The sequence below is a fragment of the Muscardinus avellanarius genome, assembly GCF_963383645.1.
Source record: "Muscardinus avellanarius genome assembly, chromosome: 4".
In the NCBI taxonomy this organism is placed as follows: Eukaryota; Metazoa; Chordata; class Mammalia; order Rodentia; family Gliridae; genus Muscardinus; species Muscardinus avellanarius.
In genome coordinates, this window is record NC_137789.1 from 118054903 (window position 1) to 118073041 (window position 18139).

The following is an 18139-nucleotide window of genomic DNA, read 5'->3' on the forward strand; positions in this document are numbered from 1 at the left end:
CTTTTTATTTTTTATTTTGAAACAACTTTGCTAAATTGCTGAGGCTGACCTCAAACTTGGAGTCCTCCTGTCTCAGCCATCCAAGTACTGGGGTTATGGGCCTGATTATTGCAGGATTTATTGGCTTCCTTTATTGGAAGGAATTCTCAGGCTCTCCTTCCTGTCCTCACAGGTAGAAGGCCAGCTACCAGGGCCCAACTCTCTGCCCTACCCTGAGTGCTCCAAACCCAACCCCCAACTCACACACGAGCGCACATCAGAGAGGAACCTGGGGTGCAGAGGCTGCCTGTGTCCTCCCCAAGACTTCAGCCAGCACGGCTGCAAACAGAGCTTCCAAACCCAGAAAGAATCCTCTAGGGTTTATCTTTTTTTAATGCTTCTCTTCTCTCCTTCTCTCTCTTATTTTTGGTTTTACACGAGTTGAACTTCCAGAAAGGATGTCACTGTATCTTATTCCAAAGAAAGAGCTTTGGCCCCCTGGCACTCATCAATCGGGCACACTCTGTCCAGCAGTCTGTCACCCAACTGCAGCGGTGCCATGTCTGCTGCCCGCCTCCCCATCAGGGTGGGGACTGCCTCATGGTTTTCCAGCTTGTGGAGACTAACATGTCCCTGCTCTTGGCCAGCCGCACCATCAGCCGACCCACATAGAAGCCGCTGATCTGACCCACGCCGTCGTTTCTGCCCATGGATAGGAGGAATGTCAGCGCGCCTGCAGAGAGGAGATGTGCATGGTGGAGCCCCGCTGAAGGGCCGTGGCCCGCAACTGCCAGAATGCTCTCCCTGGGCCTTCGGACCCGGGGCAGGGAGATGTGTGCGACTTGCAGAAAGGCAGGCGAGTCCTTGATTTAAAGAGCTCAAGGGGGATGTTTCTGGGTCTAGTGAGAAGTCACCTTGTAGCCCCAAAGGTCTTCCCCAAACCTAGCCCCCAACTCTGTAAAAACTGCAAAGCACCTGGGCTTGCCTTACCTGGCTTGTAGGCCTTGAGGGGCCTCTGCTTCATGGAGTTGACGAGGTTGGCCACGGCAACGTTGGCATGGAGGCCAGCGTGATAGGCCATCTTGGGCTCCTTCACGTCGGCACAGTCACCGATGGCGTAGATGTTACTGTGGCCCTCGACCTGGAGGAACTCATTCACTCTCAGAGCACCATTGCTGGCCAGTTTGCTCTCTGCCGGGCAGGACGACATCCAAACCAAGCCCCTGAGCTGCCATGTACCAGCCACCAGACAAGGGGTGAACACCTGGTGCTGGTCCAGAGCCCTGCTCACACCCGCTGTGCCCTGCCTGAAGGCCCCATCCCAGGCTTTCTTCCCACAAAGGCAACCTTACAGTTTTCTGGTGGTGACAAGCCTCTTGCTACAAAATGGGTAGAGCTCTTTAACTCTTTACATGACACAATGATTAGCCAAATTTTAAATTTTCTTTCTTTTTCTTTTTTTGTAGTACTGGGGATTGAACCCAGGAGTGTTATATATCTAAGCTACATCCCCAGCCTGTCTGTGTGTGTGTGTGTGTGTGTGTGTGTGTGTGTGTGTGTATGTGTGTGTGTGTGTGTGTGTGTGTGTACTGAGTATTGAATCCAGGGGCATTCTACCTCTGAGCTATACCCCAGCTCTCTATTTTTTTTTTAATTAAACAGGGTCTCCCTAAGTTGATGAGTATCACTACTTGCTCAGGATGTCCTTGAACCTAAGATCTTCTTGTCTCAATCTCCAAAGTATTGGGATTACAGGCTGCTGAGGCTGTCTGCCAACCTGTTATGCCTGGCTTTAAATTTAATTCTGAACAGAGATTGGAACTTTTTTGTGTATGTGTGGTACTGGGGGTGGAACCCAGGGGCTTTTCTAACTCCGGGCTATACTCCCAAGCCTATTTTATACTTTATTTTGAAACAGGGACTCACTAAGTTGCTGACAGCTTCACTCAGTAGCTGAGGCTGGCTTCAAACCTGTGCGATCCTCCTGTCTCAGCCTCCCAAGCGCTGGAATTACAAGAGTGTGCCACCACACCTGGCACCACAGATTGGAATTTTAAGCGCAAGGCTTTTGTAAAAGATAAACCAGCCAGGCAAGTGGCTCACATCTGTAATCCCAGCTACTTGGGAGGTTGAGGAAAAAGGTCAAAATTTGAAGCGAGCCTCATCAACTAAGCAATAAACTATTTCTTTTTTTCTTTTTCTTTTCTTTTTTCTCTTTTTCTTTTTGCAATACCGGGAACAGAACCCAGGGGCACTGTGCCTCCAAGCTACGCCCCCAACCCTATTTTTTAGTCTCCATTTTTTGAAACAGGGTTTCACTGAGTTGCGAAGGGCCTCACTAAGTAGCTGAGACCGGCCTCGAACTACGATCCTCTGGTCTCTGCCTCCCGAATGCTGGGATTACAAACATGTACCACCACGCCCGGCTAAGAAACAATTTAAAAATAAAAATAAAAGGCCAAGCATGATGGCCTTGTAATCCCAGTACTTGGGAGGCTGAGACAGGAGGATTACAAGTTTGAAGCCAGCCTCAGAAACGTAGTGAGACTCTCTGCAACTTTTTGTTTGTTTGTTGGCATTAGGCGTGAAACCCAAAGGCATTCTACCTCCAAGCTACAACCCTAGCCCAATTTTATTTCTTATTTGAAAACAGGGTCTCACTAGGTTGCTGACAGCCTTTCTAAATTACCAAGGCTGGCTTTGAAACTGTGATACTCCTGCCTCAGCCTCCCAAATACTGGGACTACAAGTGGCCGCCACCACGCCTGACTACCCTCTGTGATTTATTGAGACCCTGTTTCCAAATAAGAAATAAAATCAGGCTGGGGGTATAACTTGGAGGTAGAATGACTCTGGGTTAAATTTCCAGTACCAATAAATACATAAATACATACATACATACATACAAATAAAAATGGCTGATGGTATCAGGCACAGGGGCTTATGACTAAAACTCCAGTTCTTAGGAGGCTGAGACAGGGATCACAGGTTCAAGGCTAGCCTCAGCAAGTTATGAAGATTCTCAGCAACCTAGAAAGACCCTAGACAACCTAATGAGACCCTGTTTCTAAAAAAAAAAGTAAAAGGGCTGGGGATGTAGCTCAGTGGTAGAGTGTCACTGGTTTCTATTCTAAAACCACAAAAGTAAATAAAGCCAAGTGCAGTGGGACACACCTGTAATCTCACCACTTAAGAGACTGAGACATGAGGATCACAGGTTCTCAGCCAGCCTCAGGAACCTCCTGAGGTCATCCACAACTTGTTTCAAACTAAAAAAATAAAATAGGGAGCCGGGCGTGGTGACGCACGCTTGTAATCCTAGCATTCAGGAGGCTGAGACTGGAGGATCGTGGTTCACGAACAGCCTCAGCTACTTAGTGAGGCCCTCTGTGAGACCAGGTTAAACTCAGTGAGACCAGGTTTCAAAATAAAGAATAAAAAATAGGGCAGGGGGTGTAGCTCAGAGGTTGAATGCCCCTGGGTTCCACCCCCAGACCCGCAAAAAATAAAATAAAATAAAATAGGGTTGGGGTGTAGCTCAGAGGTAGAATGCCCCTGGGTTCAACCCCCAGTACCCCAAAAAATAAATAAAGCAAGCAAGCCAGGTATTGTGGCACATGCCTGTAATCTCAGTTTTGGGGAGGCTGAGACAGAAGGATCAAAGGTTCAAAGTCAGACTCAGCAATATAGTAAGATTCTCAGAACCTAGCAAGATCATGCTTCAAAAATACATAAATAAGAGCAGGGCGTGGTGGCACACAATGTAATCCCAGTACTTGGGAGGCTGAGACAGGAGGATCGCAGGTTTGCAGACAGCCTCAGCTACTTAGGGCAGCCCTCGCAACTTAGTGAGACCCTGTTTCAAAATAAAGAATTCTTTTTTAAGAATAAAAAGTAGGGCTGTGGGTGTAATTCAAAGGTAGAATGCCTCTGAGTTCAATTCTTAGAACCACACAAAAAAAAATAAATGATAAACTGCTTTTCTTTGTGTGTGTATGTGTGTGTGGTATGGGAATTGAACCCAGAAGCATTCTACCTTTGACCTACACCTCCAGCCCCCACCCCCTTTTTTTTTTTGGTGGTACTGGTGGTGGAACCCAGAGGCTTTCTACCTCCAGGCTATACTCCCAGACCTATTTTTTATATCTTATTTGGAAACAGGGTCTCACTAAGTTGCTGAGAGCCTCACTAAGTAGCGGAGGCTGGTTTCGAACCTGTGTGATCTTGTCTCAGTCTCCCAAGTGCTGGGATTACAAGCGTGCACCACCATGCCCAGCGCCCCACTTTATTTCTTATTTGAAAACAGGATTTTGCTAGGTTGATAAGAGTCTCACTACTTGCTGAGGCTGTCCCTGAACCCTCATTCTCCTGTCTCAGCCTCCCAAGTACTGGGACTGTCGGCATGCCCCACCACACACAGCTAAACTGCTTTTCTTTTCAAGAAACTTTTAAAGAACTTATTTTAGGAAATACAACATCATGACTATTAGGTATCAAATTCTGGGTTCTCTGTTATAAGCCCTCAATCCTACCCTGATCTGGACTGCCTTTCCTTCTGGGCTTGAGTAACCATTTCCTACTGGACACAAGAAAGAAACTCTTTGTCAGAGAAGGGTGCTCAGGATGGAGCCTGGGGAACAGGAAACAACCACAGAGCCTGGCCACGTGTCTCCTGCTCACACGTGGAGACTCACACACACGTTAGTTTACCTCCCCACCTCCTGGTAGCTAACTATGGGATTTTGTTAGTGAGCTCCTATTACAGACCCTACTCTGCAGTCGTTAAGAGCTGAAGTAGCCAAATGTTTGAATCTGGATTTGGGGAGATCTGAGCACTTGTAAACAGAGGAAGCCCTGGCCCTAAACTTCCTCCACATTTCCATTAAAAAAAAAAAAAAAAAAAAAAAAGTAACAAAATGATTTTTCTCTTCTCTCTGAATCCTGTAGTGGTAGGACCTAGTTCCTACCACTAGGGGGCGGTACTAATTTTGGAAGATGCTGGGCTCCCTGGCCACCTAGGGCTAAGCCACTATCATAGCTGAGGAGAGCAGGGCAAGAGGGGACCCTGACTGGGCTTTAAAGTCTAAGGCCCCTATTCATAGGAGAACACGTGGGCTGCTGGGTGCAGGGGCACTGACTAGGGGGAGGACCGTGGCATCTCAGAGTGCCGGGGTGAGGAGGAGGGTGCCAGCCGCCGCTTACCAAACGCACTGCAGTAGGCAGAGCTGTTGATCTTGGAGCCGATGCAGGGGATGACCAGGTTGGTGGCCACCTCGGTGCCCTTGTCCGTCTGCACTTTGATGTATTCCCGGTGCTCGTTGAGAGGCAGCTCCTCCAGGTTGCGCACCCGCTCACCTGTCACACGGGGGTCCGTCACCAGGAGGTTGGCGGAGGCTGGAGCCCACCATCCCACCCCCTCCTGCGCCATGCCCTCCCCTCACTCCACTCTACTCCCCGAGAAGCAGTGTGGACAGGTGGCCCCATGGATATGCCGGATGGAAGGTTCCAGGAAGCCATGGGAGGGTCGAGGGGCTGAGCTTCCCAAGAAGTTCTGAGAAGAAAAGCAGCCCTGGGGCATGCTCTCAGAATGCCAGCTATCCCTCCCGCTGGGGATGGGCCTCCTGGCACACCACTGACAGGGAAGAGGCAGGGAAGGCAGAGGCCAGCATCCTGCACCCACAGCCCCTAAGGAAAGGTGCAAACAGTCTCCAGAACTTGCTACCGAAGGAGGCCGTGACAGCCGTGGGGGACGTCCGCAGCAGCATCACAGCCTGCTCCACATAACACGAGGCTAAGGACCAGTGTGGTACAGGTGGCCGGCAGCCACTGGGATTAGAGCCCCTCCAAAGGCTCCATGGGTGGGGCCTGGTGATATGCGCCTTCAGTTCTGGCCACCTGGGAGACTAAAGCAGGGGAATGGCAAGTTCAAGGCCAGTCTGGGCAGCTTAGCGAGACTCTGTCTCAAAATTTAAAAAATAAAAGGGCTTGAGGGTATAGCTCAGTGGTAGAACACCCCTGGGTTTAATCCTCAGTACTGAAAACATAACGTAATAAAGTAAAAATGCTGATGGTTCTCTCTATTCTGGACAAAAGCCATACTTAACACTTTTAGAACACAAACCAACAAACCTATTCCCTCTACCACACAGATATCGAAATTCAGGGAAAATCCTTTAGAGCTACTTTTAAAAAAATCATTCGGCTAGGTATGGTGGCACATGCCTTGTTATCGCAGTCCCTGGGAGGCTGAGACAGGAAGGTCGCAGATAAGAAGCCAGCCTCAGCAACTTAGCAAGACCCTCGGCAATTTAATGAGACCCCATTTCAAAATAAAAAATAAAAACAGGTCAGAGGATATCCCTGGGTTCAATCCCTAGCACCTATAAAATAAAATAAAATCATGCAGCAACTAGGCATGTCCATCAGCCCCGTGTCCAATGCAACCGTAGGAACTGCTGCCGTGGACTTCTGGCTGGACACAGCTCAAGTGGGCTTGGATGCTCAGCACTGTGTCTGTAGCTCTTTGCTGGACCCCAGGACACGGAGGGAGGGAGGAAGCCTGGGAGGCCGTGGCCAGCCTCTGAGCCACATCCCAGCAGGTCAGGGATCTGAGAAGGGTAGAGCCACACACGTACTCAGCAGCAGCCGCACGCCCTTGCGGAGGAGAATCTCCTTCACCTCCTGCCGGACACAGGGCAGGAGCTCCTTGTCGGCCAGGTGTCCGTGAGAATGAATGACAGTGACCTGGGGACAGAACAACCACAGGGACTGAGAGGGAACCCCGAGCCCCCACTCACACCAACACCCTCCACCCCACCTCCAGTAGGGTTACCCGATACCCCTGGGCTGAAGCACCCATGGAGTAAGAAAGGGAGGGAGGGAGGGAGGGAGGGAGGGAGGGAGGGAGGGAAAATCCTTAGTAATAAGTATACTAGCAGTTGCAAGTGACCTGTTTTCCTGGGTTCTATAAACAACTCTAGCAAATTATCAAACCTGAGGAGAGGGTCATAGGAACTTCCACTTTGTGGCCAAGTCAGACCAAAATGCAGGCAAGCCAGGGGCTGCTCCTTGTCCCCGGCATCTGAAATAGGGAGTCTCATAACTAAGCCCTTGACCTGGGGTATCAGTGCTAATCCAGTTACTGTCAGAGTTGAAGTGAATTAAAGAACACTCAGCTGATATCAGGGAATTGGAGTGTGGGGGAAAAAAACACATCTTATCACAGAAGTGCTGAGTGTTAAGTAGAGAGAAAAAGTGGGTGTTCCCTATATAACTCTCATAAATCAAAATGAATATCCTTTAAGTGCATCAATCACTTATCATAATTTCCAACAATTTGTGAAAGAACAACCATACAGTTAAATTAGCCCAGACTGATTTTCCTTTTCAAAACCAACCTGCTTTTCCTTAAGGAAAAAGAACAGTCCACGGCTGCATGGCTCCCAGAAGCTGAAAGCATCGGCACCCCTAACTACTATCATCACTGAACCCTCAGCAAGCCCAGAGTAAACAAGATTTTCTCTTTCTCTCTGAGTGCTGGGCAGGTTCTCTGTACCCTGAGCGCAGGAAGGGTCAAGGCAAGCCTGTGCCTCCTGCCCTTGGACAGAAGGTACTGGTAGGTCATTTCCCCACAGGGGCTGGGAAGGGGCAGGGGATTACACCCACCATGTGACCATCCAGAGCAAGGGCTACCCTATCATACAGAGACCAAGAAGACCACGGAATGTGTCCTTGTCCAAGCTGCTATCAGCAAGAAAAGGTAATCAAAGTCTAGGTTTTATCACAAAGGTCTAAATGCTAAAGGGGACACAGGAGTTCAGCTTTACAAGGTACCTCCTGTGGGTTTGATCTTTGGGTTTGTCAGAGCAGGACCTTTCCCTCAAAGAAGACACACCCAGGGCAGCTCCACAAAGTCATAAGCCGCAAGATCCTGGCCCCCCCAGGGGAATATTGCCTGCAGAATCACTCTTTGGTGCAAGACAGTTGACGCAAGGGGAGCTCCAGGCTCTGGGCTCCGGGCAAATTCCAGATGTTCACGAGGCAGAGCAGAAAGAAGCTGAGCACCTAGAGATCAAAGCCAGGCGCCAGCCTCACCTCTTTGTCAGGGTATTCTGTCTTAATCTCAGCTGCCATCTCCACTCCTACGGAGCCTCCTCCCACCACCACGATGAACTGCGAGCGCTGGACCTGGAGAAGATGGGACATACAACGGCCCTCACATCCACCCCCGCCCGGTGGTTCAGCCTCCAAGTGGACACCTTGGCCAAAGAAAAGAGAGAACTCTCCATATTTGGGGTCCCAATGGACCTCATCTTGCCCTCCTTAAAGGATTGCTGTGAAAAATGGGATTGTGGAGCTAAGCCTGCTCTACAGCCCAAAGCCCTGTTCCGTCAGGAGGGCAGAACAGGAAGAGACAAGAGACCTGAGTCTGAGACTTACCGAGCACCACGTGAGCAGGTCCAGGGGAGCATGTATCCAGGCTTCCCCCCAGGAAATCTCTTCCTAGACACTCTCCAGCTGCTTCAGCAGCCTGAGGGCCCACATGTCCCCCCTGCTGCAGCCCCAGCTGTTGCCCGTTGCCCCAGCTGTGCTCCCATCTGTCCTTACCGTCCAGCCTATCCACAGCAGCAGCTCACCTGCTTCACCATGTCTTCATAGGCCTGGATGGCGGACTGCTGACTACAAATCTCACTAAACTTGCCGGGAAACGGCCCAGTGCTGCCCGTGGACAGGATGAGATGGGAAAAGGGCAGGGCCTGTGAGGGGCAAGAAAAAGAAAGACAAAGCTGGGCGTGGTGGCACAAGCTTGTAATCCCAGCATTCGGGAGGCTGAGACCAGAGGAACGCGGTTCGCAGACAGCCTCAGCTACTTAGTGAGGCCCTCCTCAACTTAGTAAGACCCTGTTTCAAAATTAAAAATAAGGTGGGCGTGGCAACACACGCTTGTAATCCCCGTGCTTGGGAGGCGGAGACAGGAGGATCACACAGGTTGGAAGCCAGCCGTGCTGGCTTAAGAGACCATGTTTCCAAATAAAAAAGTATAAAAATAGGTCTAGGAATATAGCCCAGAGGTAGAAGGGTTTCCAGGAACCCCAGTACCACCAAAAATAAATAAATAAATAAATAAATAAATAAATAAATAAATAAATAAATAAAACATAGGGCAGGGGGTGTAACTCGGAGGTCGAATGCCCCTGGGTTCCATCCCTAGACTCCCCCCCAAAAAAGACGAGAGTAAGATGAGGGGTGGGGGGTCTACTTCCAATACCAGGTCCCCCACTGGCCACAGAATATCAGGTGGAAGAGGCTTGTGGGCACACTGAAGAAGCAGCCCCATTGAAGGGAGCAAAATCACCAAGCCAGTGGGGCGCAGGATGGCACAGAACTCAGCAAATAGCCAAGGAAGCAACTTGTATCTTCTGCCTAGAGAACACTTGGCCCACAGAGCCAGCCACTGTGGGGCTGAGAGGGCTGAGCTCTACCGTAGCAGGCAGGTCAGCAAGGAACAGAAAACCAGGGGGGAATGAGCAGGATGTACGCTTCCACTGTACAGTCAGCTTAGACATTTTAGAATAACCTTCTTCAACAAAAGAAAAGAGAAGGCAAGGGTGGGGAGGGAAGAGGAAGAAAGTGAGGGACAGAGATTTTGTTTGGAGCCTAAAGACAAAGTTAATAAGCAGAGATGCAACCATGTGTGGTGGCTGTGCCTGTAAGTCCAGTACTTGGGAGCTGACAGGAGGATCAGAGGTTCAAGGCCAGTCTCAGCAATTTAATGAGACCCTTAGCACTCAGTGAAATCCTAGTTTGTTTGTTTGCTTGATTGTTTTTATGGTGCTGGGAGTGGAACCCAGGGGCTTTTCTACCTCCAAGCTATATTCCCAGACCTATTTTATGCTTTATTTTGGAAACAGGGTCTCACTCAGTTGCTGAGAGCCTCACTCAGTAGCTGAAGCTGGCTTCAAACCTGTGCAATCCTCCTGCCTCAACCATGCCTGGCTTAAACCCTGTTTTAAAATAAAAATTAAGGGCCGGGCATGGGGGCATGGTGGCGCATGCATGTAATCCCAGTACTTGGGAGGCTGAGACAGGAGGATCACACAGGTTTGAAGCCAGCCACAGCTACTGAGTGAGGCTCTCAGCAACTTAGTGAGACCCTGTTTCTAAAATAAAGTATAAAATAGGTCTGGAATAAAAAATAAAAAAATAAAATAGGTCTGGTAGAAAGCCAGGCATGGTGGCGCACACTTGTAATCCCAGCATTTGGGAGGCTGAGACCAGAGGATCACAGTTCGCGGACAGCCTCAGCTACTTAGTGAGGCCCTCTGCAACTTAGTGAGACCCTGTTTCAAAATAAAGAACAAAAAAATAGTGCAGATGGTGTAGCTCTGTTCCATCCCCAGACCACCCCCACAAAAAAAACAGATCTGGAAGTATAGCCCAGAGATAGAAAAGCCCCTGGGTTCCACTCCCAATACCGCCAATAAATAAATAAATAAATAAATAAATAAATAAATAAAATTCAAAAAATAAAAAGGGCTGTGGGTGTAGGTTGGAGGTGGCATAACTCTGTGTTCAATACCCAGTGCCCCCCAAAACACAGAAGTGCCAATGGAAATGGGACTGAAGGGTTTGCACCCAACTCAGCCGCCACTTTCCTCCTGGAGCTCCAAGATGGACCCTTCCAGGGCTCTGAGAAGCTGGGCCCAACCCTGCAGGACGAGGAGACACTTGGTAACCTAAACAACCAGCAGATTCTCTGGTCCTAAAATTGAGGACAAATTGAGGCACACCAAGTCACACAACATGAGGACAGGAACTGTCTCCTATTTCCACTCCCACCCCCGCCCCCGCCCCGCCTTAGCCTTGAATACAGAATTGGACTGAGCTGGAGCTGACCCTTAATCCAGTGTGTGAGCTGGTAGCTGCTCATGGATCAAAGGAGCTCAGTCTCCACAGGCGCGCATGCCAGACACTGGGCCATCTCACTGGGGAAGGGACAGGGATGAGTGAGGGAGCCTCGGCCAGTGGCAGGCACGTTCGGCCTTTCCTTCCAGACAGTGAGGGGGGCTCTCTTGACCTGGGCTGTGTCTGGGATATTGGCTTCCAGAGCCTGGGCTCTGGGCTGGAACTGCCTGGCTATAAATCCAGGCTTAGTCTTTTACAGCTGGGAAGACCTTAGGGCAGCCATTGACCATTTAATCTGTCTGTAAAATGAGAACATGTGCCAGGTGTGGTGGCGCACACCCGTAATAATCCCAGTACTTGGGAGACTGAGACAGGAGGATTGCAGGATCCAGGCCAGCCTCAGCAAATTAGCAAGCCCTTGCTTTGAATTAAAAATAAAAAGGGCCAGGAGTGTAGCTCAGGGTGGAATGCCCCTATGTTTAATCCTCAATACCAAAAAGTAAAAATAAAAAGGAGGATATATCGCCTACCCTATATTGTCATGATGAACATTAAATACAACTGACATAAAGGCTTAGGATGGGGTCCAGAATACAGGAAAGAGTCAAGAAACATCTTCCACCGTATTCTGTGGTGGCTGTGATGGGGCCTTTGTCAGTGAAGAATCTGCTACCTGTCCAGCATCAGGAGGGCTCGGAGGCCACGGTAGCTCTCTGTTAGCCTTGGGAGACTTGGTTCCTCCAGTGGACAGGCGGGTCAGCCCCGCCGCTCACCTCGCCACCCTGCAGCAGCACCGTTCGATTCTTCAGGTCTATCCCGATCACCACGCCTTGCCGGAAATTGTCCTTGAAGGTCACTGAATATGAGATGAATGTCTTTTTGGCAAACCCTGGGGAATGCACATAGAAGCCACAGTGAAGAACCGAGATGAACCTTTCCTGACCCACGTACCAACGGGGCGCCCTTGGGCAGAGCTGGGCTGGCAGGTGTACCCAGGCACCCACCATCTTCTGAAGTCCCCGTCTGGGGCTCAGGAAGACCAGTGACCAGAACACATCTAATGGTAGAACTGAGGCACCTGCCCTCAGTGGAGACAATCCCCCCAACCCTGAAATCATGTCCCGCAGCAGCGCCCAGAACCTGTTCACAAGAGCAGCCCCAGGAGGAGCACGTTACCACTCTCCACAGAGGCCCGGAGAGACGCCACGTTGTGATGGAAGGAGTCCTTCATGTCCACCAGCGTGAAGGGGATGTTCAGCGCCTGCAGCTGGCTGGCGGCCGCAATCCCACCGAAGCCCCCGCCCACGATCACCACATGCAGAGCTCCTGTGTCCACGGAGACCTGCGACCCCATCGTGACGCAGGCGCTGCTGGACTGGGAGAAAATACCACATCAGAGGTCAGGGGGCTGGGAGTTCAGGGTGCCCATGGCAAATGCCATGAACTGACCTTTTTTTTTTTCATGGTTTGGTGGTACTGGGGATGGAACCCTTCTACCTCGGGCTACACTCTCAGACCTATTTTAAATTTTATTTGGAAACGGGGTCTCTTAAGCCAGCAAGGCTGGCTTCGAACCTGTGCAATCCTCCTGTCTCTGCCAAGCACGGAGATTAAAAGCATGCGCCACGATGCCCGGCCCATAAACTGCCTTTTTAAAATGTATTTCAAGCCGGGCGTGGTGGCGCACACTTGTAATCCTAGTACTTGGGAGGCTGAGACAGGAGGATCGCATGGGTTCGAAGCCAGCCTCAGCTACTGAGTGAGGCTCTCAGCAACTTAGTGAGACCCTGTTTCCAAATAAAATATGTCTGGGAGTGTAGCCAGGAGGTAGAAGGCCCCTGGGTTCCATTCTCAGTACCACAAAAGACAAAGAAAAGTAAAAAATAAAAAAAGGCCAGGCATGGTGGCGCATGCTTGTAATCCCAGAATCTGGGAGGCAGAGACTGGAGGATCGCATTTCCAGACAGCCTCAGCTACTTAGCGAGGCCCTTCGCAACTCAGTGAGACCCTGTTTCAAAAATAAAAAGAATGCCCCTAAGTTCCATCCCCAGAACTGCAATAAATAAATAAATAAATAAATAAATAAATAAACAAATAAATACAAATTAAAATAAATAAAATTGAATTTTGAAGCTGAGCATGGTGGCACATGCTTGTAATCCCAGTATTTGAGAGGCTGAGACAGATCATAGGTTTGAGTCAGCCTCAGGAACTTAGTTAACCCTCTGCAACTTAATGAAACCCTGTTTCCAAATATATATATATATATATATATATATATATATATATATATAATTTTTATATATAACATTTATATAACATACATTATATATAACATATATATAACATATATAACATATAATACACACACACACACACACACATACATAGTGTGTGTGTGCATACAGGGCAGGGGAGACTGGGGATTGAACCCAAGGGTGCTCTACCTCTGATCTACAATCCAATCTCTACCTCCCCTTTTTTGAGACAGGGTCTTATTAAATTGCCACACACTGGCCTTGAACCTGTGATCATCCTGTCTCAGCCTCTGAAATACCAGAATCATGAAGGTTGAACTCCATAAATGGACTAATGGTAATTACAAAAGGCCTTGAGGAAGCCAAGTGTAGAGGCACATGTCTGTAATCCCAGTCCTTGGGAGATTGAGAAAGAGCACAGTATAGAGGCCAGCCTCAGCAATTTAGCAAGACCCTCAGCAACTTAGTGAGACCTTGTTTCAAAATAAAATATAAAATAGAGCTAAGGTATCCGGGCGTGGTGGCGCACGCTTGTAATCCTCGCACTTGGGAGGCTGAGACGGGAGGATCTCACAGGTTCAGAGCCAGCCTCAGCTACTTAGTGAGACCCTGTTTCCAAATAAAATATAAACTAGTTCTGGGAGTATAGCCTGGAGGTACAAAGCCCCTGGTTTCCACCCCCAGTACCACCAAAAGAAAAAAAAAAATAGAGCTAAGGTAGCTTGTGGGTAGAACCCTGCTGGGTTCAATCCCCAGTACAAAAAGGTTCAAGCTTAATCGCTAGCTCTCACCCTCCCTTTTGCCTTCCCTCATGGGGCAATGCCCCAAGCGAGCCCTCCTGATGCTGCCCCTCCGCCTTGGAATTCTCTGCCTCCAGAACTGTAGGCCTGCACATCATAGCTGACCCTGTCTGTGGTTTTCTGTTACAGCAGCACCAGTGAACGGACAGATGTGGTGTGGAATGAGGCCGTGACAATAGGGGAGGGGAGAGGCCACCTGAGGCAGCGGGTGCTGAACCCACTTTGTGTGTGTGAGCACTTTGTGCTCAGTGGGTGCTGAACCGCTGAGCACAAAGTGGGGCAAGTAGCCAAGTTGCCCGGGCTCCCCCAGCCTGACCAAGACTCTTGCATGCAGGATCACCTGTACGTTCCAGAGCCTGCCCTATGGGAGGCTGAGGAGCTGACCTGCAGCTTTAGCCAGGAGGCTTGTTTCCAGCCTAGCTGAGGCTCAGAGAAGGACCCGTATGATGTGTGCCCAGCCCAGCAGAGGGGCAATCTTTCAGTTTGGTTTGGTTTGGTTTGGTACTAGGGATTGAACCCACGCATGTTCTACCTCCAAGCTACACCCCCAGCCCTTTTGTTTTGTTTTGTGGTACAGGGGATTGAACACAGGGGCATTCCACCTCTGAGCTATACCTTTAGCCCTATTTTATTTTGAAACAGGGTCTCACTAAGTTATTGAGGCTGGCCTCGAATCTGCAATTTTCCTGTCTCAGCCTCCTAAGTACTGGGATCACAAGCGTGTGCCCAGTCCTCTTTTGAATTAATTTATTTTTAATTTTGAAATAGGATCTCACTGCCGGGCGTGGTGGCGCACGCTTGTAATCCCCGCGCTTGGGAGACCGAGACAGGAAGATCACACGGGTTCGAAGCCAGCCTCAGCTACTTAGTGAGGTTTTCAGCAACTAAGTGAGACCGTTTCAAAATAAAGTATAAAATAGATCTTGGAGTATAGCCCAGAGGTAGAAAGCCTCTGGGTTCTACCCCAGTACCACCAAAAAAAAAAAAAAAAAAAAAAAAAAAAGAAATAGGATCTCACTAAGTTGCTGACACTGGCCTCAAACCTGCAATCTTCCTGTCTCAGTCTCTCAAGTACTGGGATTACAGGCATGTGCCATCTCACTCGGCTTCCAAAGGGCACTCCTAATTGCAGCTAAGAACAGCTGAGGGGCATGAGGGGGATGCTGGATTGGCAACAGACACTCAAAACTCCTTCTAGCCAGGCATGGTGGAGCATGCTTTTAATCCCAACACTTGGGAGGCTGAGACGGAGGATCTGAGGTTGTTGGCCAGCCTCAGCAACTTAGTGAGTCCCTCTGAAACTCAGTGATACCCATTTTCAAACTAAAACAAAACAAAACAACAATAACAGAAAAAAACTCCTTCCAGCCTGCACTGAGCCATAGGTGAGGCCTACTGGGGAGATGCTAAGAGAAGAAACAAAGCAAAGCTCTCTTCACAGAGATCAGCAAGGGAAGCCCAACAGAGAGGCCCAACAGCTAACAGCAAGCCGGGCGTGGTGGCACATGCCTGGATTCCCAGTACTTGGGAGGCTGAGACAGGAGGCTCACAGGTTCAAGACCAGCCTCAGCAACCTAATGAGACCCTGTTTCAAACAAGCAAATAAGAAAAAAAAAATTTTTTTTTTCCCTTAAAAAGCAGGCCTGGGGCCACGCATGGTGACAAACGCTGGACCCTCTGGGGCCACATTGTAGCACTGAAAAAAAAAAAGAACCCCATTCTGTCCTGATCATCTGTCTGGCCTAGAGGACAACCCCTCCCCTTTCTGGGCCTCGATTTACTTCCTGTAATGGGAGGAGCTATAAGGCCTGACCAGCTCTAACCCTGAGCTGCCTTGTACACACAGGACCAAGCCATGGTGGCCCCAATGGCCCCCATATCTTAGCACTGTCAGAGTGGCTTACGGTAGAATCCAGGCAGTTTTCACTGTGCTCATGTGCCCACTGCCTAACATCTCCCCAGGGGTTGCAAGGGGGACAGAAGGGAACACGGTTCTGGCTGGGGGACCAAAGCACTGAGGCTGGAGCATCCCAACCATTTGATAGATGAGGAAACAGCCCTTGCCTGAGCTAGGACCAGCACAAATCTCCCAAGACAATGGCGCCTTCATGGCCCCCGGCTCTCAGAAGGGTGGTCCAGAGCTGACCCCAAGGATCTGTCAGCCTAATTCTTCCAACTGTGCCAAAAGGAGAATGTTTCCTAGGATCCAGGAGGAAGGACCCAGGACCCAGGAGCCAGCGAGAGGCAGGAGAGGACACCAGGAGCTAAGGCAGGCCTGGGGAGGCGGGATGAGGCCTGACAGGCTTGTGCATCTCCTGCCCTCCGCAGACAGAGCCCCTCTGTGTTGGGCCCTGGGCTTGGGGCTGACAGCAAGTACTGAGGTCAGGGAAACATCCAGAAAGCCCCACCTCCAATCTGGCTGGGCGTAGGCCTGAGAGGGGCTACTTGGCTTATTGGAGATGGGGAGTCCATTTTTGGTCAGATCACAGTGAACCACCCAGGTCAGCTCAAAAATGTCCTAGGGCTCTGAAAGCGAGCTGGGGTCAGGGGCCTTGATGGCAGAGGGGACAGCTTAGGCCAGAGGCCCAGTGCCAGGAAGGGAAGAATGCAAAGAGTTCAGGATATATGCGGCAGAAGGCTGGGTGGCCAGGACAGGTGACGGGGGCCAACACAGACATCGCTGAGTGCCTGTCACAGCAGGGCAGCTTCAGCTGCCTGCTGCCCCCAGCCCCTCACAAGGACTCCTTCCTTGGGAAGAGAAAGCCAGGACCCAGGCAGGCCTGATAGGCAGTGAGTTGGCCGAATGAGTTAAGTCCTTAATCCCTCAGCCCCTCAGGATCATGGACCTGCTTCCCCAAAGGGCAGACCTTTGCTCAGCCAAGGAGCCAGACCCGGCAGGAAAACAAAGTGCTGTTCGGGAGTTCCCAGTTTGCAGCACCAGGGAAGGTCCGGGAAAGAGAGGCCTTCTCACACTGCCAGCTGCGTGGGCCTATCCTGGCACCTGTCCTTCTCTCTGCTCCACTGGCCTCTGACGCCCTCACTTGAGGATGGGAAGCCAGCCACTCTCCAGCACATTCTGCCATTCCTCTGTCCCTGGGCACGCCCGTTCTCCTTGGCTCCTCTACCTCCATGCTGGGTGGGCCCCTAAGGACAGTGGGGCTCCCCTCTACTGGGCCATGACCTACTGTGCCAGACACCTAAACCAAGGGCTGAAGTGATGGACCTGCACTGCCAGCCACACACCCTGCAAGTACTCAAAATGCAAGTGCGGACATTGGGCGTGGGGCCACAGGCCTGCAATTCCAGTATTTGGAGGCCATAGGATCACAAGTTCGAGGCCAGTCTTGGCAATTGAGAGAGACCCTCAATAACTTAGTGATATCCCTTTTCAAAATAAAAAATAAAAAGGGCTGGAAGAGTATAACTCAGTGGTAGAGTGACACTGGGTTCGATCCCCAATATCACACACACACACCAAAAAAATGGAAAAGGCCTATCACTATCTAATTTTTTTTAATCAAAGTAGCAATTTACTTATGAAAGTTGCCATTTACAGTGTAAACTTGGTGTACTTATACTTTTCTGGATGCAAAACCATCATAACTAATTCCAGAATATTTTCATCGCCCTCAAAATCTCCCTACAATCCCACCCCCTGGCAACTACTTCACAGATTTGCCGATTCTTTTGCCTATTCCAGTTCAGGAAAGTGGAATTATCCAATATGCGCCTTTTGTGTCTGGTTTCATTCACTTAGCGTAAGGTTTTAAAAGTTCATCCAAACTGTAGCATGGATCAATATTCCATTCCTTTCATGGCTGAATTATAGTCCACTGTATATATATATACCATATTTTGCTTATCCACTCATCGGCTGAAAACGCGTGGATTGTTTCCACTTTTTGGCTATTATGAACAATGCTCCTACAAACATTTATGTACACGTTTTTGTGTGGACATGCTTCCAACTATTTTTAGTATATAGCTAGGCACAAAACTGCTGAGTCACATAGTAACTTCACATTTCACTTTCTGAGGAAGTGCCAAGCCCGCCGTCTGATTTTGACCTGAATATCATCAAAGTCCAGGGAGGGAGCCCAGAGAACCTTAACAAACTAGGCCTAGATTCAGAAATGTCCGATTAAAAGGGAGGTAGGGGCAGGAAGATTGCAAGTTCCAGCCCAACATGAGCAGCTT

The 18139-nt window shown here is 49.7% G+C and overlaps 1 protein-coding gene across 1 annotated transcript; it reads right to left on the bottom strand.

The window, feature by feature from the left end:
* Nucleotides 1-560: 560 nt before the first annotated feature.
* Nucleotides 561-12467, bottom strand: AIFM2 (AIF family member 2; the record flags this gene model as incomplete). Its single annotated transcript, XM_080694486.1, has 8 exons — nucleotides 12061-12467; nucleotides 11658-11773; nucleotides 8616-8735; nucleotides 8074-8166; nucleotides 6615-6723; nucleotides 5182-5334; nucleotides 970-1170; nucleotides 561-712 (listed from the first exon to the last, which is right to left on the bottom strand). Exons 1-8 carry the CDS (start codon nucleotides 12236-12238, stop codon nucleotides 561-563), a joined length of 1122 nt encoding a protein of 373 aa, XP_080550612.1. The 5' UTR covers nucleotides 12239-12467.
* Between the last annotated feature and the right edge of the window lie 5672 nt (nucleotides 12468-18139).